The sequence below is a fragment of the Saccostrea echinata genome, unplaced genomic scaffold (assembly GCF_033153115.1).
Source record: "Saccostrea echinata isolate AGI-Se365-2 ecotype Australia unplaced genomic scaffold, CSIRO_AGI_Sech_v1 ptg000005l, whole genome shotgun sequence".
Lineage (NCBI taxonomy): Eukaryota > Metazoa > Mollusca > Bivalvia > Ostreida > Ostreidae > Saccostrea > Saccostrea echinata.
The window spans coordinates 16590232-16615367 of NW_026889754.1; the positions used below are offsets into that span (position 1 = coordinate 16590232).

Genomic DNA, 25136 nt, shown 5'->3' on the forward strand with positions numbered 1-25136 from the left:
TGGTGTTCATTCTTCTCATTTACATATCGGCCATATTGGAGTTATAATGGAGACAGATTCCATAAAGGTTTATATAGAGAACGAACAAAAACCGCAGATTTTTATATACTAATTCGGATAAAGTTCTTCCGCCTATGTTTAGATTTTTCTTAATATCTTTTACCGGAAATGACAATATTGTTGATGCCAAAGTGAAAGTTTCGACCGCCTTTTTGATTTGAAATTCCGCAGCTAGAGTATAATGTTTTAATGAAGGAAAGAACACAGAATTGGTGTCATTATCATTTTAGTTCTTCCACCGATTAATAGGTTCAGACGAATACCTCTTTTTATAAAATACAGATGATTTATCATTTCATTAAGAGCCTTTTTAATTTGAAAACGGCAGTTTCTTGCATCAATGTGACCTACTTATTACCCAAAGCAGATGGTTTCATGAGTTGACAACTGCTAATAACCCAAAATTCTGCTTAAAAAACAAAACAAACTGTGCTTGCAGGTTTTAATATGAAAATTTAAAGAAATGGAATATTTCGAGTTTATGCAGGATCTTATGAATATAAATGAGAAGTAAATCACGTGGGAGCAACCTCATGAATAAAATGTACATCATTTCTCCATATGATTCCTATTTCAGGAAATGAAGAATTCATCTGTCTATAAATGATTGAAGTTTTGAGGAAAAAATAAAGAATCTTCTTTTGTTGATCAGGGATTAAAAAAGGTAATTATATTTTTTACATACTTGTATGTATTGTTTAAGCATGTTTCATAAAATTTCGATTGACGAAAATCGAGGGGTAGCTGTATGCATATGTAATTTTTCTTTTTAAAAAAGGCCGAAGGGTGTATGGAATACAACCCGAGGTAAATCCCAGTAAATCCTTGTAGGCCCTGGATAACGAATTTATTTCCCATATAACCAAATAAATTCTTTGTAAATCCAAGTCAAATCAGTTGAGCTTCAAACTATCGATATGATTTACTACGTGCTACAATGCTTAGTGACGTCATGTTATCTATTTTTTTGTGATAGAGAATCTTTGCATTGTGACGTCACTTTATTTAGTATCCGCCTCAAGTCATGTGTATAGAAATTTGTTATATTTTCAACAGTGAAATACTGTAATTTATTTATTGAATAAAAGTGATATTCTGACACAGTATGAAAGAATATCAAAATGGTATTCTCACAGTGTGAGAGATTATCAGAAGTGAGCAAACTCTCGATTCTTCCTTTCCTTCTCGAAAAGTGTTTTAAAACAAAAAAAACCCTCATGGCCTGTTATGATAAAGAGAAGAAATGAACCATCCTGACAGAGACTGACAGAAACTAAAACTACCAAGGTTGCTGAAAATATGTTGTTAAAAATCCATGTTTACAACGTTTTTCAATCTCTCAATCGCTTAGCTATGAAGTCTCAATCTCTCAAATATGACGTCACAGCCTATGACAGAGGCAAAGGGAAAATCAAAGGAAATGTCATAAACAGGAAATTCAATGTTTTGTAGTTGAATATGGAATTTATTTCACTCGTGAGAAAGGATTTTTGATATTTTCACTCGTGTTCGCACTCTTGAAAATATCAAAAAATATCTGTCTCATGAGTGAAAAAAAAACCATATTCATCTACAAAACATTGACTATCCTCTATTTACACCCGGCTTGCTAACAAATAAAACATCGTGTTACAAGCTTGATAGGAAATAAGTATGTTTTTCTTTGCTTTGTTATACGAGGCATAACGATTGTAGAAAATTTAGAAATATTTGTACACTAAATTTGATTCTGAAAGTTTTCTGTTCGAAATTATTATGTATTTACTCACAAATCTATATTTCTTTCTTTACTTGTTAGATTGGTTTGCTAATGAAATATGGAGAGAACTAAGAACTAACAGTATACAAGTCCAAATGTCCATTGAAACAATACAAATCGGGAGCATCGCAAACACGGACATCGAAAACATCAGAGGTGGGATCTTTTGCCAATTTTTTAATCATACTTACTGTTGTATGTCTTGTTGTAATCCACATGAGTATTAGAGATATACTCCCGTACCCTAATCTTCACAACTTTATATTGCAAGACATTTTCCACTGTGAATTGGTCATCAGAAACTCGCTCCCATTTAGATGTAGAATCCCTGGTGATTTCTACATCATTTATTCTTGCTGAAATATTGCTCCATGTAAAAATCAATGCTCCATTCATAAATTTCGTCGAAATAGTAAACGTTTGTCCTAAAATGATAAAAAAAATCTTTTGAAATTCAAATCAATTTCGGTCAAAAAGGGGGCTGTTGATTGCTTAATATTCCTATTGGGTAAAACATTGCAATTTAATCGTATTGTTTTAAAACAAGAAGGTTCAAATTAATTTTATAATTGGAAAAGAAATGGAAAAAATATGAAATCCTTCATTTCTAAAGTCAAATTTGACAGAAAAGTTTTTGAACTGCATTTTTTTTAACAACTTGTCTAATTAGTGTTAATGACATATTACTGTGAAGAAAGTGTAATTTGCCCTTTTTAGGTCACCTGGTAACCTATTGCTGTCCGTTTTCGTCCGTCGTAATTCGTTAATATTTGAACATTTTCAACTTCTTCTCTGCAACTGCTGAACCAATTTAAGGTATGTCACTCGTCAGCCTTTTAGAAAATTTCAGTCAGAACCTCTTACTTAAAAACTATTTATTACAATTCAATCTTTATAACATATTTAAATTAAACAATGTAAAATGTTCAACATTCAATTAAAAAACTGTTAAAAAATTCACAAAGAAGCAAGATTTATAAGGGACTATTTCTTGTGGCGGAAGGATATTTAGCAGAAAATTCTGCAAATCTACACATTAATTAAATTTAATATCTTAAAACTTTAGCCTCATATACTTTTACTCAGAGAATATTTTCCGTTATGATATGCCTGGAATATTAGATATAGGTCTCAATTTATATTTTTATAACAAAATTTACACCTTCACTCAACAAACATTGCCAAGAAATGAAGATATATTAAGGAAGTCGAAATAAAATTTACACAGTTTTTTGCCAGAAAATCGCATATTTTGACCAATATTTCAAAATTTACATCACTGACCCCAACGTTTTCTTTCATTATTTTAAACTACTCGATACTTTTGACCGATCAGCCCCATGGTCAGGTGTTCTGGAGTTAGGATGGGGCTCTATTGATCATATAGTTAAATGTATAAATTCTTTAAAAATCGTTTTCTCTCCCACTGTATACAGAGCGGATAAACACGGATAAACACGATGCATGATTATAATGATCAAAAGTGCCTCTTCAAAAATTGTGAAATTTGTTGCCCCAGGATGAGGGGTTCCGCACGACGGGGGGGGGGGGGGGGCTCATTGATTATATAGTGAAAGTGCATTATTTCTTTGAAAATCTTTTCTGCTCCTAGGTATTAAGCAAATAAACCCTGTATATAGTTACGATGAGCACGGGAGCCTTTTTCAAATCTTTGAATGTCTTGGCCCTGGATCAGGGGTTCTGGTGTTCGGACGGGACCCTATTGATCATATAGTGAAAATGTATAAATTCTTTTTTTTAAAAAAGTTCTCCTTTCCTCCTGTATATACAGAGGATAAACTAGGTACACGGTTATGATGATCAAGGGCGCCTCTTCTAAAATTGTGAGATTTGTGGCCCCAGGTTGAGGGGTTCTCCGTGAAAAAAGGGGACTATTTTGATTACATAGTGAAAGTACATTATTTCTTTTAGAATCTTCTTCTCTGCTCCTAAGTATTAGCAGATAAGCCAAATATATAATTGTGATAAGCACGGGCGCCTCTTTCAAAATTGTGAATATCTTGACCCCTGGGTCAGGGGTTCTGGTGTTAGGGCGGGGCTCTATTGATCATATAGTGCAAATACATAAATTCCTTGAAAATTTGATGATGATCAAGAGTGCCTCTTCTAAAATTGTGAAATTTGTAGCCCCAGAGTGAGGGGTTCTCCGGGGGAAAAGGGGGGTTTCTATTAATTATATGCGAAATTAAACTAATTCTTTGAAAATCTTCTCTGCCTCTGGTTATTTAGCAGATAAACCAAGTATGTGAGCCGTCCCATGCGAAAAGGGCCCTTATGTATTTTGACGTCATAATGAGAAAAACGCCGGTAGAGATAACGTCATAAAATGCAAGTTGCGTATGTTATATATTTTTCAAACATTTTTACCTGAGCGCTATCAACTTATTTTCATTGTTGTTTATATCATTTAGAGCCAATAAAATATTAGGGAAAAAAAAGAAAATATGATTTTTTTAGAGCTTAGTTCCATATAAATGGACATTCCTATATTGAATATTAAATTTTACTGATATAATTAGGTTCTCGTTTTTTATCTAATTTTAATACATTAAAAGCGATTGTACAAGATGCAGTGTTTGTCTGAATCAAAGTTTACGAAAATAAATACATTTTTGTGTAGGAAGGTTTGCAATAAGTTCAGTTTAATCTTTGAGTTGATAAATGGGAAGAGCGACTGCTTATTTTAGTTAATGAATCATATTTGGCCATTACTTTAGGCATGTACGTAACAACGTTTTTCTTTTTTTCAGAAAAAAAGGGGGGCTTAAAATGAAAAGTTAAAAATAGCCCCCCCTCCCACAAAAAAAAAAACAAAGAAAGAAAAAAAAAGTATTTCGGTAGGGGGTTAATCCCTTTTCGACAAAAGAAAATTGAGTTAAAATGGCAGTGCTCAGTAATGTCGGAGATACCACCAGAGGTTACTCAGTATATAGATACAAGAATATCCAATGCGTACAAATTTATCAGACCTCGGGTCAAGGGGCGTTTCATAGATAGAAGTACAACATGTCAAAATTTTACGAGCTTGAAACGACAGGTTGTTAGTGTCAGTGAAGAAAATTTGATTTCTTTTTAAATCTGAGATAAATACTTCTATCACCGTACAAAATCGACTCTTAAAATAAATCTTACTTTGAATATTATTTAAAACATATATTCCACTTATCAATTTTAATTATAAATCTTTATTTAGTGTAAATTGCCCTCAACACGTTTTAAATCCCTATATAAAACATTCAAGTAATTATTTTATTTAAACTTCTTTCATGTCCATCTTATCAAAGTTTTTCAGAGACTCTGTGATTTACTCAACACATGTCATTTTATCACTCAATTCGCTAATTGTTGTCAAAGAACTCTGTTAAATACAAGTATCTAAATTGTATGTGTCCGACTTGCCACTTCCGTATGTGTCCCCGCATGTATTTATTGAAAGTTTAAATTGTTCTACGTCGTTAAAAGCTTTAATAAACTCGCAAACTGATTTTTTCGTTACTTTGGATTTATGATATGTGATTTCGGGAAGAGTCCTATGAATACGGCATTACTACTCCCGGCCCGCAGCGCCACTCATTTCACTGCCAACATTCCTTCTTTCCCGATCAACGACATATCTTATTAAACCCAAACTAAGTGGTCATAAAATTTGAGAACCACAAAATGAATGGAAGTATAGGCCTAAGTTTTTGATTTTTTTTTCTTCAAACGAAATTTAGCGAAAAAAGGGGGGTACATGATGAATCAATGAGACATAAAAAAAACTTCAAACTTCAAAATATATTCTGAACTTATAATGACCTTATAAGGATATGACGATAATATGAAAATTATATTCTCATCCTCGGGTTTGGTGAGATTACATGTTCACTGCAAGACAAACGAATATTGACCCGGTACAGTGCAAATAGGCGGTGCAAATATTGTGACGATTTACTCCAATGTTGCAGGGAACACGACCAACTTTAAAATAATGTTTGTATCCCCTCTTCCGACTCAGGACGAAAAAATTGAGTTGGAAGGTAGGTGAGAATTTTTTTCCCCAGAAAATTTTAATATCAATGCTGAATTTTCAAAATCAATTTTCCGAAATGCAATAAAAATGCTTTCTGGCAGTTAAAAAGAGTTTTGAGTTGGACCATTTTTAGCCGGTCGGTGAGGACAATCAACCAATTTTGACAGATGGTCTAATATGTACAATATCGTAAGAAACATACATTACCCATGTAAAAGGGGGAAGGGGTTGTCTCCGCACTTTTTATTGCCTGTGTCAATATTTACCAAGGTAGGACAATGAATACATGTATGTTTAGTATTGTAGGTACATATTGCCCCCTCCCCTTCCCTAAGCTTCATATAATTTGTCAGAAAACCACCTCAAACTTCATCGTTTAACTTGTCAGAAAATTTTAACTGGACTGTGTTACTGCAGATGCCTCCCCCTCTTGCCGATCAATTTTCTGTATCAGCCCTTCAAGCTTTCTTTCATAAATTCATTTAAGTCATGAGTAAAGCAACAAAAATTATATTCTTATGATGAAAAATTATCGAACAATGAACTCTATAAGTACAAGGAAGACGCAATGTTATCAGTCTTATCGGATTCATTTTAAATTTCTTTAAAAATTACTTTTCATAAGCTACAAATAAATAAAATACAAGTCTGTAAAATATCTAAACACATATCTTTTATTGGTTTGTTTTATATTTAATAATTACTTTTCTCTGAACCGTATATCAGAGCAATATTCACGTCTTTGTTGTGTTTAAAAGAAAAAAAAGGTATTTACCGATATAAAACCATTATCTGTTTTTTTTATTTATGAGAAAACTTATATAAAGAATTTTTTATCGGATTTTCTAAATCATGTGTGTTACAATTGACCAAAATGAAAATTTATATGACATGCAAAAATGTCGATAAAGTAATGTTTTTTCAATCAAATACGCATTTCAAATATTTCTGAGAGGGATATAAAAGCGTCAGTTTGAACGTCATTTTTCAACGTCATTTTTCAAGGTTATTTTAACATTTTCTTAACCTTTGATTCCCTATATCTCAGTTATTATTCTTAATATTTGAATCAAACTTTATATTTGGTTATTTTACTTTTTAATCTATCATAATCCATTTAAAAGTCAATTTTGAAAATTTTTACCTTAAGGGCCCTTTTCTCATGGGACGGCTCATATAGTTGTGATGAGCAAGGGCAATTCCCCCAAAATTGTGAATATTAATTCTTTGAATATCTTCTCGATCAATGATACCTCTTCCAAAATTGTGAAATTTATGTCCCCAGGGTCAGGGCTTGAAGTCGGGGGGGGGGGGGGATTTAATATATAGTGGAAATGCATTTTATTATTTAAAAATCCTTCTCTGCCCCTGCCTATTTAACAGAAAAAACAAATTGCATCGTTATGACAAGCAAGGAAATCTTTTCAAAATTCAGAACTCCGCGGTCAGGAATTTTGGTGTTAAGGTGAGTTTTTTTTTCTTTTATAATTTGTGATTGTGATTGTAAACATGATACTTACTTTGGATTATAAAAGTAATTAATCAATTACCAGCTAATTACAACCATTCCATTTTTCAAAGTAGTCGACTACGTAAGGGTTGATGTACGAGTAGCGCTCACTTCCTTAAAAGTAATGGAGCCGAGGCCCCGAAGGGGCCGAGGCCCATTGCTTTTAAGGAATGAAGGTTACGAGTATATTAACCCGCATAAAATCCACCTTTTTTAAATGCTTGTAATTATTGTTGGTTAATATATATGATAAAAATATTTATAAGATAAACTGTAAAATTAATATACATTTAACATATTAGTAGTATTTATTAAAATATAGAGAGAAAGTAAGGCAAAAAAGTGTACTGAAGTTATTTTAATCCGGTGTCATTCAACAGCTTCGATAGCGTTGTGAGATGAGTACCTGACTCTGAAGGTAAAGGTACCGGGTTTGATTCTCAACAGTGCCACATTTATTTTCTTTATGTGAAAATAAACTTGATAAAATTTTCTAAGTTCTTTCCTCGGTAGAGGTAAGGGAAAGAGAATATGAACATAACAAATTCTGTTTTCAATGTAATTTGCAACTCTCCATTCCTGAAAAATAATGGAGCGCTCAAACAAAAGAGTGACGTCACAGGTGGATTTTACTATTTTATAATGTAATCATGATTACTTGACAACTCTCCAATAAAGTAAGTTTTAAAATCCTATTTTTCTTATAAGGTAATTGTATAATGTTGTTTTTAAAGGACTTTTTATTCTAAAATCAATAGGCATTAACACCCTTTTTATTGCAGTTTACTTGAATTGTGCAGCTTTGACATGTCTGTAGGTGCTTAAGATCAAATTCATTAAGTTGTAAAATCCTATTTTTTCTTATAAAGTATTTGTTTAATGTTGTTTTTAGAGGGTTTTTTTAAATATTTATAGAAGAAATGCATTATTTCTTTGAAAATCTTCCTTTCTGTCCATTTTTATTACAGAAACATAGTAAGTGCATGGTTATGATGAGCAAGAGTGCCTCTGTCAAAATTTTGAATACCTTGGACCCTGGGTTAGGGACTTTGGTATAAGGGTGGAGCTATATTGAATTTATAGTGAAAATTGATTATTTTCTTGAAAATGTTATTCTCTGCTCCTGGGCATCTGGGAAGCAGAAAGAGTATATAAAGTTGTAGTAAGGAAGTTTTTATTACCAGATTTTGAAATGCTGTACCCTTTGGCCAATTTATTAATTTCTACTGAAAGAAGTTATTCCCCTTTGCTATTCACCTATAATAGTTAATCACCGTATATAATGTAACTTAAAAAAGGTCAACTAAATAACAGAAACATACATGAAATTTTATAATATTTAATACAAAAGTACTTTCATAATTTTAATGGTCAGGTAAACTTTTAAATAATAGATAAATGAAAATGGGACAAAAACACCGTGTCTTTGTACAATAAATAATCTTCAAAGACTAAGAGAGCGCAGTACGAGGGGGAATGAAATATGTTAAGTAATAGTGCTCTAGAAGTATTGTTTATTTAGTCTAGTTGAGGATAGTGACAATGGGGGAAAGAACAAGCAAATAAATAGATCAACTTTAAAATTTAATTTGTTATTGAGTACTAAATTAATATTTTGCCGGTTTCTGATTTTTTGCCTATTTCTCTTGCATTTGGGCAGCATAGCTTTATTTATCAACTTATTTTGTTTTAATCTATGGATCATTACTTTAAACTCAGGTGACCGTTAAGGCCCTTGGGCCTCTTAAGCTTTTGAAATATATGAAAAAAAATATCGATTTTCTACAAATTTTAGGGAAGAGATTCTTTGAAAAATTAGATAACTTTTAAAAGACCACGACGAATTAGTCAGGAAATTCAAAATGCTAAGACGAATTGAAAATGAATCTTTTGATATTCAAAAGCAATACCTTTACTCGTTCTTTTGTTTTTGTTTGTTTGTTTGTTTTTTGTTTTTGTTTGTTTGTTTGTTTTTTTGTAGATTTTTTTTTTCATAATTTGCTTTGATATTTCCATGATACATAATTAGTAAATTGTATTTTAATCAAGATATAAAATTTCTCGAAAAATATATTATGGCAAAATATATTTTTTGTAGAAATAAATGTTTTCCAGTGTATTAAAATTTGTATCACAGAAATGTGCTACCACACACCAAAGGAAAGACAATTTCAACACCACTGTAAAGAATTTCAACTAATCCAAAAGAGCTACAAAAAATAACAATGTACATTAATTTGTGTTGTACATAGTACGTGTATGTAGCAGTTCAATTAAGAAATAAATAACAAGTTTAAAAACTTCAATGGGAATTGAAGTGGGTCGGTCACGTGATCAAATCCTGTGAAGGCCGAAGGCCTTCTCAGAAGATTTGATCACGTACCGACCCACTTCAATTCCCATTGAAGTTTTTAAACTTGTTATTTATTACTTATATATACATTTGAGACGGACAATCGAATGTAATCGAATATAAATATTGCACTAACTGTACGTCGTAGATTTTGACAAATTACGCTAGGTGTTAATCGGCTTGAAAAGCGGTTACGCTTCAAATTCATATTGCAAAGGATTCTGTTTTGAAGGGAATATTCTGTGAAAGGCTACTTGTGATCAATTATAGTAAGCATATTGGTGTTTTGGAATTTTTGTATTCATGAGAACTCATATTCGATGTTAAAAAACACAAGAAACACGTCCGATGTTTGATAATAAAAAGTTGGAGGAATTTCGGTCGGAAAGGGATGGATGAAGACACTTGTCTGGACCAGATAACTTGAAATCAAGTACAAAATTTGATCAAAAACATAAAATCTACGAGTTCAGTGAAGCATATTTATTAATTTATGATGTTGACATGGAGACACTGACGACAGCTTACATTTTTAAGACAACGTCACAACGATCTCGATGATGGAGATGTGCCTACCGAACTTCCAAAGTGCAGTGTTTGTCAGCTGTTTGTGGCGTGATTGCATTACATTGATATTTTTCAACAGATTTTCAAATTTATTATAAAAAAAAAATTACAGCACTCAGAGGTCTGCGAGAAAAATAAGGGTAAACGTTGAGACTATGCAGCTCAGACATGAAACTTGTAACACGTAGTTTTCTATTCTCTATGTAAAATCGATCAAGAACTGTATTAATTAAATACTCGTTTACATTGTAAATAAATTGATTATTATTTTACTTGCTTATTTTGTGCATTCTTATGCATGAAAAACATGCTATAGGCCTATTGCTTAGTGGAGTAAGTCTTTTTATGTAGATATTACTGCGCTGTGTGATTAGGTCACGTAATGACCTATGACCTTCGAAAAACTTCACACAGGTATGAAGATATTTGCTCTCTGCATGTTTATATAATACAGAGATACCACAAATGTATATATTTTATATTAATGTCGACATATGGGTTATAAAACCATGCAATTTCAGTTTCATGAACATTTGGTATAGGGATAGGGTCAAACTGATTCTGGAACCGTTTTCCCGATCAGGACCAAAGATTTAAGAAAATCTGGGATTTTATACATGGTTTCTAGAGCAAATTTTGACAAAGGATCTCAAACTGGGAGAAAATGAAAATTTTGTACATTTTTTTAAATATTACTGCCGTTAAGTATTTATATGATCTTTTTCTGAAGAAAAGTTAGGCCCAATTTATGGTTTTACTATGGAAACAAAAAGGTAAACTTTTCCTTTCCCCCCAAATCTTTTGTATATTTACAGAACATTATATATAGAGCACTTTTAAGCTTATTGATTAAAATAATTGTAGCAAAAACATCGTTGCTAAGAAAGTTAAACCATAAATAGAGATTCTAAGTCTTCCTTTTTTGTATATCCTGATTCGTTGATAATTATTATTGTTTTATATAAGAAACATTGTTGACTATAAAATTATAGTAAAATCTAGAGAAAAATGTAATGTGGAGATAACAAATAATAATCATGTTCTAGAATCCAATAAAATACATAAATTGTGAGCAGAATTAACGCAGACCTCTGAAATCATCCACGCAACAAGACCTTTCAGTTAAAACTGAAAGGCGGCTGTCAGTGACTTTTCAGTGGCCATTCAGTCACTGAATGGCGGGTACTTTTCAGTGACCTTTCAGCCAAAATTCGGGTACCTGTTAGCCACCATTCAGCATACACATTTCAGATATCTTTCAGTGACATTTTCGTTCCCTTTCCCTCGTCTTTAAGCCGCCTTTCAGTGACCTTTCAGTCGTAATTCAACGACTTTTTCATCAGCTTTTCATTTGTTTATCAGTAATTATCCCTTAACAATTTAAAAAAAAATATTTACATCTTTAGAGAATGTGTTTATGTTATATTTATTGTGATAAGAATAATATTCAGATACGTTGAACTGGTAATGTTTAGATGTTCAACTGTCTTTAAATTGTTTACTAAAATGTTAAACTGTGATTATAGACTACAAAATTTATGTCTAAATATAATTTTTTAATATCAAAAATTACAATTCAACTGTGGACTCATAAAATTCAAAATGATTTTCGAATTTCTAATTTGTAGCACGAAAATCGATTCTGAAAAAGCAAATTGTTTAAATGTTAAAAGATAATTATCCAATATTCATATCAGAATTCAATTTACTGACATAGTATTTTCTTTTTTTTTTTTCTGTAAAATCTCTAAGTCAATGATAAATAGTTTCACAAGCTTATTCAATTTTATAATTAATAAGTTGTTATATAAATAAACAATCAGTCAGTCTGAAAAAACGGGGATTTTGGTCAATATATGCTCTTAATATTAACAAGAAAAACATTTTCCTCTTCTTATTTTTTCAGCTGTAATATAGTTTTCATTATCCTTATGTCCGTCAAACACTGTCTATTGCGGTTAGTTTTCATGGACATATCTCGCAGTAAAAGAAGAGACAGAATTATTTATGCATCTTGTTGAAGGAACTCAATATTGTAAATTTTGTTTCTTAATTTTTGAAATCAAATGATATTTCAGTTTTTAAATAAATAATTTTAAAATATTTTACATAATTTTCAAGATAGAGAATTAAAAACGTTCTCCGAGATGAAGATTTATCTTGAATCATTTCTTTAAGAAACAGCTGCCGGTCGCCGATAATTGTCCTCATCACGATACAAGATGTGTAATTAATTAGTCTGCCCCCAATTCCGACATAGAATATGAAAAAATATATATAAGATATATATACATCGCCAAGCTCCTCGATACAACATGTGAACTACAGGTAAGTGTCCCAGTTCGATTTTTACAAATTTGTTAATTTTAATTCCATTGGTTTTCAACAAGACTCCGTTGCGTAATGAATAAGGTGACAGACTATGAAAAACATTTAAAAAGGTGACGGACTATTGAGCGGGAGGGCCTAGGTTCGATCCCGACTACCTGCAAATTTTCCCTCCTTAAATTCACTTACAACATACTAAGTCGTACGTACGAAATACTAAGTCGTATATATGTACGAGATACTAAATTGTACGCATGAGGTAATATGTCGTACGTACGAGATACTAAGTCATACATACGAGATACTAAGTCTTACGTACGAGATACTATGTCGTAGGTACAGGATTATATTTCGTACGAACGAGATAATATGTAGTTATCAAGATTTGTTTTTAATTTTATGAAGCATTAAGTATGGGCGGCGTAGAGACAGTTGACGTACTTGTGAAGTTTTATTTTTTATTAGGATTTAACCACAACGAAATATTGCAGTCTCTAGCTTTATACAGGGTGTCTCACAATCGAAAGATAGAAAGCAAATTAACAACAAAAGCTACATATACATTTTATATATCATTTTAATCAACATATTTAGAGATTCATGAGTAGAAATTTCTGGCCATTACTATGAACTATTCACGGGGCATCTGGCAGATTTCTTGTTCTATATTTTCAGAACCCCAAAAGCACATATTTTATTTATTTACAAAATTTATTGCATTTTTAGATAAAAAATGAGCCTCATCTGAGAACTTTATGTTGTCATCCCCTTCCTGGCTCTGACTTTCAATCCACTTTGCAAACTCAAACCGATTCTTAATGCAGTTGGCTTTAGATGCTGCATTACTGAAATCTTGTATGAAGTCAGACACAAATCACATCGCAGATTTCTTAAAATGTTTCTTGGAACATTTACATTCTCACAATTCATTTCCCTAAACACAGATATAACTGACTTTCTTGCTGATCCCTCAATGATAGACCTCACTCTGTCAATGTTCCAATCACCTCTTAATTTTCTGAGAGTGCCAGGATTTACAGGTAAATGTCCTTCACCTTTTAGTTCAAACTTGTTATCTTTCCTTAATATCTGAAATCTAGACAGAACTTTGTGCTCTGAATACTTTTTCTTCATCACACTTGTACAATTTTAGGACATCTGTGTTAATAATCAATTTTCATAAATTCAGATTTTTGTTGAATGTGTACTCCATTTTGAGAACACCCGAATTATGACATCACTGATGATGTCATCAGTGACTTTATATAATATGATAATATTCCTTATGATTTGCAATATCATAGTTTTAGGTCAGTATGGTTGACTAAGGTACTTGAATATTTTTGGAACCATGCTTAATATTCTGGTTACGCCCATTTAGATGTGTGACATTTATTGCGAAACACCCTGTACAATGGAATTTTTTGTAAGTATCAGAAGCTTGAGACGTCTTTTGGCCAAAATGAATGTTTCGCCGCAAGCATTATTCAGATATTTTTATGTGGCTATGTTTTATTGGAACAGATTGAACGACCAAGTCAGTTTTATAGATTTAAACTTTTTCATACAAAATGCATCAAGAATGATTTTGTTGACAACTAGGAAACTATTAGATTAATGCTTCAAATTATTGACCAAGAGGGCGTGAAACAAGACAGAGGAACAGGTTGCAAAGGAGAAACTACTTTGGCTTTGGTTCAGATTTTACGTGGCACGTAGATTCTTACAATAAGTTAAAGCCATATGGATTCTGCATAAACGGTTGCATAGATGGGTTCTCGCGAAAAATTATATGGTTGGAAGCTTACACTTCAAATGATCGCCAGTTATTATGTAAACGCAGTAAAATTATGGCAATGTTGCCCCAAAAGGTAACGATTAGATCATGGGACAGAAAACGTTTCCATTGCTCAAATGGACATGTTCCTTAGATAATAAAACGATGATGAGGACGTTAACAACTGTGTCATATTTGGATCAAGTATCATAATCAAAGGATTGAGTCATGGTGGGGATATATTCGGAAGCATTGTGGCCAGTATTTAAAAACTGAGTAATTTAGATATCATTGTATGAAGATTTTACTTTTCAATTATCGTTTCATTTCAGTCTAGGAATGATGTACATTTAAAAAGAAGTCATTTATGTTTTTCTGTTGAGAACTATGTGTATGTTTGCATGATGAGACAAGTCAAATTTTTTTATCAAGATTTTTGTTTAACATTAAGATATTTCTTCAATATTCATATTTGTTCAGTCAAAGAACTCATAATAAATGCGTTCTATTTTCTTTGCCATTTTATTCACTTTTTTACTACGTTACGTGTGGAAACGGTTTGTGAGAATTCTGATAGCAATGTTGTAGCGAACCAGCAATTTACTGTCTCTCATTATCCCCTCGTGCACCTTGTTGCGAAGGGGATATAACATCGCTACTGTGCGTGAGTGTGTTTAAGTGTGGGAGTGTGTTAGAGTGCGCGCTTGCTTGTTACCACAGCTCAAAAGCAAAACTCCGGCGAGATGATACTCCTTTTAGTGCTCTTGTTTCCATTGTTTCATTGATATTAGTCGAGGTAAACTTTTTCATCATAGTCAAAATCGTGAAAAAGTATATGAAATGATAGCTGATGATCTTGCTATGGACATATATGAGACGAACAATTTATGCATAAGCTAGTAATATAGTAATTGGTGTTGTCAATAAAATTTATTATTGAGATATTTAAAGTCTTTCGTACCCAACAAAATTAAGTTACAACTTATTTATATAAAAAAAAAAAAATTCTGTTAAACCTGTAGAACAAAATAGAGCTTTCATATAGTGGACACTCTTTATTTTATGGTTCTTAATGATCAGTGTTACAGACATGTTTACCCAAATTGTTGTCTCTCAGTATTTCTTATTAGATTTGTCAGTGAGATTTTGCATTTGCCCGTTAGATTTCATTTTTCATCGACTGTACATAAATTACTAGAAAATATCTACATTTCTGATTACTAAATCATGGTTTAATAACAAACAAAAACATCATACCTAGCTTTATTTTTAGGGGTTTCTGTTATTTTATAAACAACTGCGTTTTGGCAACCTGACATCACTTAAGTGTTTAAAATTTCTCTCTTTTAAAGCGCCAAACTTAGAAAGATTATAACAAAAACTAACTCCTTAAATCCAAACAAACGGATTTCCAATTTCCGTAGTTTCATTATAGCAAAACGTGAGACGTATTTTGGACTCAAAATCCGTACAAAATACGGCGAAATCGTAAGAGTAAACAGGTCTGGTGTTATACAGTACAATAAAGAAATTTTAATATTAGTCATTTGTAGCTATAATGTTACACAGTAAGGAGTTTCAAGAGACCAGAAGGAAAATGTCCGTAAAAGAAGAAATATTTTGTTAAGATGGCTAAATACATCTTGAATAATTTCTCAAATCAGCAGATGTTTTCTTGGTTATGAAGGATATCACAATCCATTAAAAGTTCACAATTCAAATAAGCAAAAAATCAGCAATTTTTTAAATAAAAGCACGAATTTAAAAATCGTATTCATTCAATACAGACAAATTCCTCTGCAGGATTCGAACTCGGGATTTTATATAGTTTATTTTATATCTATCTGTAAAACTGTTAGGGATAACGATTTTATGCAATACATAGTATATTGACTTTGACATGTGACCTTGCCTCTAGTGTTTTTAAAGCCTAATTTCGGGTTAAAAATGGTATTATTAAGAGTAAAGGGCTATTTAGGATATCGTCTAGAAACAGTGAAAAATGTAGAGAGGAATTATAAATTACTTTTATAACAACAAGTTGCGAAGGGTATAATGTTTTTGACCTGTTAGTTATCCATCCGGTTTTTTTTTTCAATTATCTCTTATTTATTTTTTTTCACAACTCTTCTTTAACCGCTGCATAGAATTTCATGAAACTTTGTAGGTACAAATGTAATTAGAACGCAATGTATAGAAGTGCATATTACCAGGAAATTCTAATTTCTTTATTTTTCTGGGAATTTCGGCCCTTTTGAACTTAAAAGATTTGCCATATATTGAATATACATGTAGAGATGAACAGTTTGTGAGTGCAACTCCTCTTAAGAGGGCTGGGGGCGCATTTGGGTTTTTGTGTGTGTGGTGGTGGGGAGGGTGGGGGGTGCGTGCGCGTGTGTGTGACTCCTGTATCGAGTAAGAAAGTGAAAAATTCTTTTCGTCAAACAAAATGTGCTTACACTGTTCCAGTTGATTATTTTTAGTTTTAGAGAGTGAAATTTATGATCTGCATTTCATAAATGTCGTTTATCTCAAAAGGAAAAAAAATTATGGAAGAGAATTGAAGTGAAATACACAAACCTGTTTTTTTTAATAAGTAAACGTGTGCCACCAGGTGATTCGAATCAGGCCATTATAAAGATGTTGAATGTCAACCTCTAACCATCCGAGCTTTTCTAATTGAAACGACATTATGCATAAATATAAACCACGATGACAGAAATATGATTTTGCACTTTTTAGGTTTTTTTTTTTTTTTTTTTTTTTTTTTTTTTTTTTTGTACATTTCAACCCTCAGTACAGCTGAAAAGTTTTATTCATAAATATTCCTTAGATCAAATCCTATCAAAATATCAGGGGTTTTTTGAGGAGTGGGGAGGCCTGCTTTGGATTGGACTTCTAAGTCAAAAATGTGCAATGTATGCAAAAATAGACTTTTTTAACATAAATATCCTCTTTTAATAAAGTTGATGGTTAATCATAAAATTTTTTTTAAAGAAATTTAGGTTCTAAATTCAAATCTGAAATATTTAGAAATATATATTGTAAAAATAACTAAACAATGAAACATTGATTTTCAAACGGGATTTTTCCGAAAATTAATTTCGTTGTGGTTAAATCCTAACATAGGAATAAATTCCAATATAACTACAACTGTTTTAACGCCGTACATACTTGATGCTTCATAAAATTATAAACAAATCTTAATAACTACATATCATCTCGTACGTACGACTTAGTACATGTATCTCGTACATACGACTTAATATCTCGTACGTACAACTAAGTATCTCAAACTTACAACATAGAATCTCGTACGTATCTCGTAACTCGAACGTATGACTTTGTATCTCGTACGTACGACATAGTATCCCGTACGTACGACTTAATTTCTGACGGTCTGCCATTGGTTCGAACTTAATAGATGATTCAGGTTTTCAATTTATAAAGTATGGAGGAAGGCTCTGTTACCATGGCAACCAAAATAATACATGCAAATTATGATCGTGTGTATTCTTCTTAGGAATTTCAAGATTTATTTTTTTTTTTGTCTTAGACAAATATAACCTTTAATATTTCGCTCAAATGAAACGGTTACCATAATTATAATGATCTATTTCAAATGAATTTTCTGCACATGTTTTTAGCTCACCTGAGCCGAAGCCTCAAGTGAGCTTTTCTGATCAAAGAGTGTCCGGCGTCCGTCTGTCGTCTGTAAACTTTTCACTTTTTGACTTCTTCTCAAGAACCACTGGGCCAATTTCAATCAAATTTGCTACAAAGCATCCTTTGATGAAGGAAATTTAAGTTTGCTCACAGGAAGTGCCACGCCCTTTTCAAAGGGGAGATAAATAAGAATTCGTGAACATTTGGTGGCATCATTTAAAAATCTTATGTACAAGAACCACTGGGAAAGAAAAGATGAAAGCTTCATTACATATTCTAGATTCAATTTTGTTCATATCATAGCCCCCGGGGATAGGGCGGGGCCACAACAGGGGGTCAAAGTTTACCATAGGAATATGTAGGAAATACCTTTAAAACTCTTCTTCTCAAGAACAGTTAAGCCATCATTAGTCATATTAATACAGAAGTATCCTCAGGTAGTGTAGATTCAAGTTTGTTACAATCATGACCCCTGGGGTAGGGCGGGGCAACAACAGTAGATCAAAGTTTACCATAGAAATAAATATAGGAAATACTTTTGAAAATCTTCCTTTCAAGAACAGCTGAAAAATTATTAATCATATTAATACACAGTCATGTATCCACAGGTAGTGTAGATTCAAGTTTGTTCAAATCATCACCCCTCGGGATAGGGCTGGACAACAACAGTAGGTCAAAGTTTTACGTAGAAATACGTATTTGTAATAGTTGAGGGCCATTTGAGTAAAACGCATTGAAGACTTCAAATAGTGGAATGACCTGACAACCCTTGGAATGGACTAGCCAAAGGATATATAAGACAAAGCTTTAGGAAAGACAGGCATTCAGAAGCTAACAGAATAAGTTGGACGTTGAATCAGCAATTAAGACGTAAAGATATTCCATCCCTAATAGCAACAGATTCAATGAAGATGAATACATAACAGATGTGTAGGTGTTGAATACTTAGTGTATTTAGACATATTTCCCTTAAATCACTATTAGCATGCAAGGGTTGGATGTGTCCTAATTTACGATCTTGAATTTTGGTAAGAGTATCCCCGTCTGTTTTTAATTGATAAAATTTTTTTTAAAAAAAAGGCTTACCTGGTAAAAGAAACATCGTTTTCAATTCTATTTCTAATGTGTTTTAATGCATCTTTCCACCACAGTATTTACTGATATTCTTATTATTTGATTTTTTTCTTTTTAAAAACTCGCCTGTCCCCATAGACTTCAATGCAATCTTTGTTAATTAATTACTGCTTAGGTATTTGCATTTTTGAAACTTTCTCTTGTTGAATCCTTTTTTACTGTAAAATGCTTTAAATTAATATTGTAGTATTATGTATGTGAGGGACATTTAAGGATAGAGGATGGAAAACCTTAAGGGTAAGAGCAAAATAAAAGTATAAAAGTTATAAACACCAGTGGCAAGTATCCTAGGGATTTGTTTTTAAGTTCTGGGTGTAGTAAATCTGTAGCAGATTGAAACACCTGGTTCTCATTTAACAATGGTGCAAGAAGTACCTTATACCTCAGACGGAGCTGTCGAAATAATCATTCCAATCATTAACTCAGACAGAGTAAAGGAAAAACACATATATCCCTTGTAAGAATCAGGCGATCGTTTCACTAAAAATCGTAGATCGTAAACGTACGACTACGTTTAAGATTATTTTACGTGAACGCATACGAGCGTTTCACAAAATATGTCGTAGACGTAGTACTTACTATAACGAGTTTACGATCAACTTACTGGAACTCTTTTGAATGAGGAGGTGTATTTGTTGAAGAGAAAGAGAAAGAAAGAAAAAAAAACGAAAGAAAGGGAAAGATCATAACTAAGTAAAAAAAAAAATCAACATGTATTTTTTCCCAGTCTTCCATAAGAAATAAAAGGACAACTGATTAATGGAAAATCGTTTACTAAAAAAAGTATATCTATGTTTATACTAATGAATATTCTTGCATTTTATGTCTTATAATTAACAAGTATAGACCACGATGGAGTATAACGTTCCAGTTTACTTCAAGCTAATATTTGCAAATCTATAACATACTTGCATATCTAAACATTTGAAAACAAGGTTTATTTCCGAAGGTTTAGACGGTCCTCGCTTAATGTTTCTGTTCAAAATTTTAAAAACTATTAATTATAAAACTTGGTAGGTTTATTTATTTCATTTTACTTTCATTATTTTTTTTAAATATGTTTATTTATTTAATTTTTTTTTCTTATTGCCGATACTCCCATATGCAGGTTTTTCAAAGTATTTTTAAAAATGAATTACTTCTATCATGGACATATATACTTAGTTTATAGATCCCTGTCTATATGTATTATTTCGATATTTATTCTGCTTCGGCCCCTTTTAGAGAGTAACTGCCTTTAACTTACTATATTCTTTGGACAGTATATTCCATACACAAATGTTAGCAAACTAACCAATATCGCGCGATATCCCGTACAAATCTTCACACACGGAATACGTTATACCCTGTGGCAAAAAAAAAAAAAAACAACAACAAAAAAAAAAAAACAAAAACAAAACAAAACAAACAAACAAAAAAAAAAAACAACTTTTGTGACAAGTTCCAAGTTATGAACAAAATTATTATATTCAGATCTGTAAATTGACGCAACTATCTTTGGCAGGCCTTCATCCAACAACCGGCCATCTGCGTTTAAATACAAGTAAATGTTGTATATATATAACGTTACATGTAACCAAACCCCTAAAGTGTGAGAAATTGATTTGATTTGATTTTGCCTCAAGGCGTTAATCCAAACAATATTTGTTATAATTTTTTATCGTTATTTCACACCAATGCATGTATATGCTTATATTATATAGAGAAGAAGAGATGAAATTTTGGGAAGGGAGCTTTCTTTGTTTAATTTTTGTTTTCTGGAAAGAAGAAGGGTAGAAAGAGGACATTTTTTCTATTTTCTGCATGAGCCAGAAGTTTTTATTTTTTTTTTACCGATATCTTATCCACCGCATCCCGACTTTCTACTTTATTTTAATTGTTTCTTTGTTTGGGGGGTGGGGGTGAAGGTTTATTGGCTCAAAAATAAATACATGTATCAAACTAGTATTTTCTTTTTAAGTTGCAAGTTTGTTTGTTTTGTTTTTTTTTTTTTTACTAAGCGTTTTAAGATCGGACTCGGTCTACATAATTTACTTGCAATGAAAGCAGATAGTAGAAAAGTAAAAGTGACAATCATTTGGAATCTTGTTTATATTTTTGTTTTGTGTTGCTATTTTCTTGATATTACTTGCACGTAAGTATCTTAATATGTCTCAGTTACATATCAAAAATATATAAATTAATGTCATACATCTACCAATCATTACTGTATCTTGATGGAGCATTTAATACTGTACATGTATTAGATAATATAGCATAATTTTTACGGTAATAGTCTACATAAAATAAATGCAAGCATCAACAAAAATGTAGCCATTTTGTCACAGGTACAAAGAAGTCCTTTTACACACTAGGTTTATACGTAAGACGTCGGGAGTGTCAAATTATTATCGCCGTGATTTCTACCAGGTACGGTACTTCTCCCATTATTTTAGAATAATCTTGCTGTAAATGTGCTGAAATTTTTCATTCAAAGGCCGGTACTTCACTTTTTTTTTTTCATTTTCTTGCATCAATATCTAAACATCTCACGTTGCTCAATTTTTTGCTGAAAATGAGGAGAACTCCTCTTAAAAAATAGTGATAGGATTTTAGAATTTTGGCGATTAGCTACTTTTTTTCAATTTAAATGGTTTTTTTAAATGGTGAAATTTCCCAATCCCTCCTTTTTTGCATGTCAGTACCCCCCCCCATTTTAGCTCACCTGAGCCGAAGGCTCAAGTGCGCTTTTCTGATCGAAATTTGTCCGTTGTCTGTCGTCGTCGTTGTCGTAAACTTTTCACAATTTCATCTTCTCTAGAACTACTGGGTCAATTTCAAACAAAATTGGCACAGATTGTCCTTGAGTAAAGGGGATTCAAGTTTCTTCAAATGAAGTGACACGCCCTCCTCCAAGGTGAGATAATTACAAAATAGTGAAAAATTAATGGTATCATTGAAAAATCTTCTCAAGAACCAATGGGCCAGGAAAGATGAAACTCATGTTGAATCAATGTCAGGTAGTGTAGATTCAGTTTATTAAAATCATGACCCCCGGGGGATAGGGTGGAGCCACAGTAGACGATCAAAGTTTAACATAGGAGTATATAGGACAAATCGTTAATTAAAAAGTCTTCTTCTCAAGAACAGGAAAGCTATGATAAGTCGGATTTATATGGAAGCATTCTCAGGTGGTATAGATACAACTTTGTTCAAATCACGACCCTCTAGGGTAGGGTAGGGCCACAATGGACGATCAAAGTTTAACATAGGAGTATATAGGAAAAGTCTTAAAAAATCTTCTCAAGAACAACAAAGCTATGATTGGTCATATTTATATGGAAACATTCTCATGTGGTGTAGATTCTAGTTTGTTCCAATCATGATCCCCTGGGGTAGGGTGGGGCTACAATGGACGATCAAAGTTTTACATAGAAATATATAGGAAAAATCTTTAAAAAATCGTCTGCTCAATAACAGCAAAGCCATGATTGGTCATATTGATATGGAAAAAAAAATAAGGAGAAACAGTTAAAAGAGAAAACTAATTGAAGTGTTTCCTCTTTGCAAGATAGAGAGTACAAAATGAGAAGAAAAAAAAAGAAATAGAAATTCAGAGGACTAGAGGATATGCATGAGGATATTAAATTGAGATCCTGCTAAGTGCCTGTGTCATTTCCATATTTAAAATCCTAAAATTTATTGATAAGACTTAATCATTAATATACATAATTGAAATATTTATGTCCTGTTATTTTATTTTTATTTTGATATATTTAAAAAATAAAATTTATGTTAAGCATCAAAAATAATTATGCATTTATAACGTTTAAAAAGTTATGACAACGTTATGACTTTAATAACGTTATTCTGACTTGACGTCAATATTTTCCAACGTCGTAGTGAAACGGTTGCTTAACCATACACGTTACCTAGGAAATATCTTCAAAATCTTCTTCTCAAGAACAACTAAGCAATTATTAGTCATATTTATACAGAAGCAACCTTATGTATTGTAGAACTTGTTTAAATTTTGACACCCCCTCCCCCCCCCCCCCCCCGGGGGGGGGGCACAACAGTAGGTCAAAGTTTTACATAAGAATATACAGGAATCATTTTGAAAAAAAATCTGCTCAAGAACAGCAACGCCATGATTAGTCATATTATTATAGAACCATCCTCAGGTAGTGTAGATTCAAATTTGTTCAAGTGTAGGATGGGTAGGGTGGCGCCACAATGAGCGAGTTTTACAAAAAATACATAGGGGGGAAATCTTTAAAATCCTTCTGTTTAAGATCAGCAAAGCCATGATTAGCAATATTCTTATGGAAGCATCCAGAGGTAGTCGTGAAAATCCATGGCTCTATGCTATTTTCAACACGTGCAGACTCAGGCACGTAGCAACGGTTTTAAAGGTGTGTGGGGGGGGGGGGGGAGGGGGGACCAACCAAAACAATGTGACAAGTAAAAAAAGAAAGAAAAAAAACCTTACACTCTCGAAGCTAGAAAAACCTATTTCTTAGGGTGATGGAACCTTTCTCTAACGTGTTTGTACATTGTTCTTCAATACCGGAATTTGCCACTGATTGACACTACAGCAAATCAAAAGGGGGGGGGGGGGGGTAACAGGAATCTAATTAAAAATTTACAAATTAAACCTAAAGCAAAAGACTTTAGTCAGAACCCCCCCCCCCCTGCGTTCTACTAACCTGAGACTCTAATGAATAAAAAGAAATTAATCTTACCTTGTACAGAACATAACATTCCCACTAAAGCCACGCATAGAAATGTGATTTCAACCATGTGTCTATTTTTAAATTACCAAAACAAACGGTGAATGTTATTTTCAATTTGAATCCCAAAGCACAGAGGTTTGAGCTGACCCACGTTTTCACAACTGTATGCGATGATAGACACTGGTTCAGAATTTTATGACAATAAAACTTCCTTCCTCCTAATCTGCTAAAATCATTACAGTGTCACAAAGGGGAAGAGAATTAAAAAGTTCTAATTTCTGTTTAGTGGGCTGTAGATCAAGAAGTGACTTCCGGTGAACACATGATTGATGTAGTGTGTTTAATACCGCACTATACTAAAGTGTCATCAACGGATTGTGTTGGTACTTGTTTATGTCTCTCTCTCTCTCTCTCTCTCTCTCTCTCTCTCTCTCTCTCTGTGTGTGTGTGTGTGTGTGGATTAACTTTATCACCTGTTTCTGATATTACCTCTCCCCGCGTTTATATAATTCGGCATATAAAAAATATTTTTAAAAAAGAAAAAGTAAGACATATTCATTTAATTATGCAAAGCTTGTTCAATAGAATGATTTCAATTCATATGTATTTTCGTAATTTGTTCAGTGAAACATACTTTGAAGTCTAAAATCCCAGAAAATGTTTTTATTTCAAATCACACCTCCTTTAAGTGATGTTTAAAGTCTTTCAAAATCAAACAAAGCTATAAACATCATTATCTGTTTAGAGTACACATTTCCCGTAATATCACCCGCCGCATTAACTGTTGTCAGTGAGTCAAGTGGACAACTCTAACTAAGAATTTAAATCTCTATCAAGTACATGATAGAAAATGTGCTTTTCAAATAAAATGAATTCATCGAATCGTTTCTCGAATAGAATGAAAATAAATGAAATTGCATCATTTTTAAATTGAATAAACTCATATACATTTGTAATACCGGTATAGTTGGAACATTTTTTTTGTTGCGTTAATAGACAATGATAAATCATTTAAGTATAACCACTTTCATTATCATCCTGAACTAGACACAGAAAGTGATCATGAGTAATATACTATACAATACCATTACATGTGTTGTATATGTTCGTTTGCAGCTAAGTATATACACGTATTAGAATAAACTTAACAAAGAACAGCAAAGTCGTAAGTTATAAATTGTGCTCTGTTATCTGTTCACCTGTAATGATATGTTTAAGTCTACCAAAAGATATT

The 25136-nt window shown here is 32.3% G+C and overlaps 1 protein-coding gene across 1 annotated transcript in view; it reads right to left on the reverse strand.

Moving 5' to 3' along the window:
• The window catches only part of LOC133179724 (uncharacterized), a 129661-nt gene that overhangs the window by 19098 nt on the left and 85427 nt on the right, over nt 1-25136 (reverse strand). The window contains exon 8 of the mRNA XM_061314418.1: nt 2011-2175. Within this exon, the coding sequence (XP_061170402.1) occupies nt 2011-2175 (165 nt within the window). The remainder of the gene's footprint in view (nt 1-2010; nt 2176-25136) is intronic.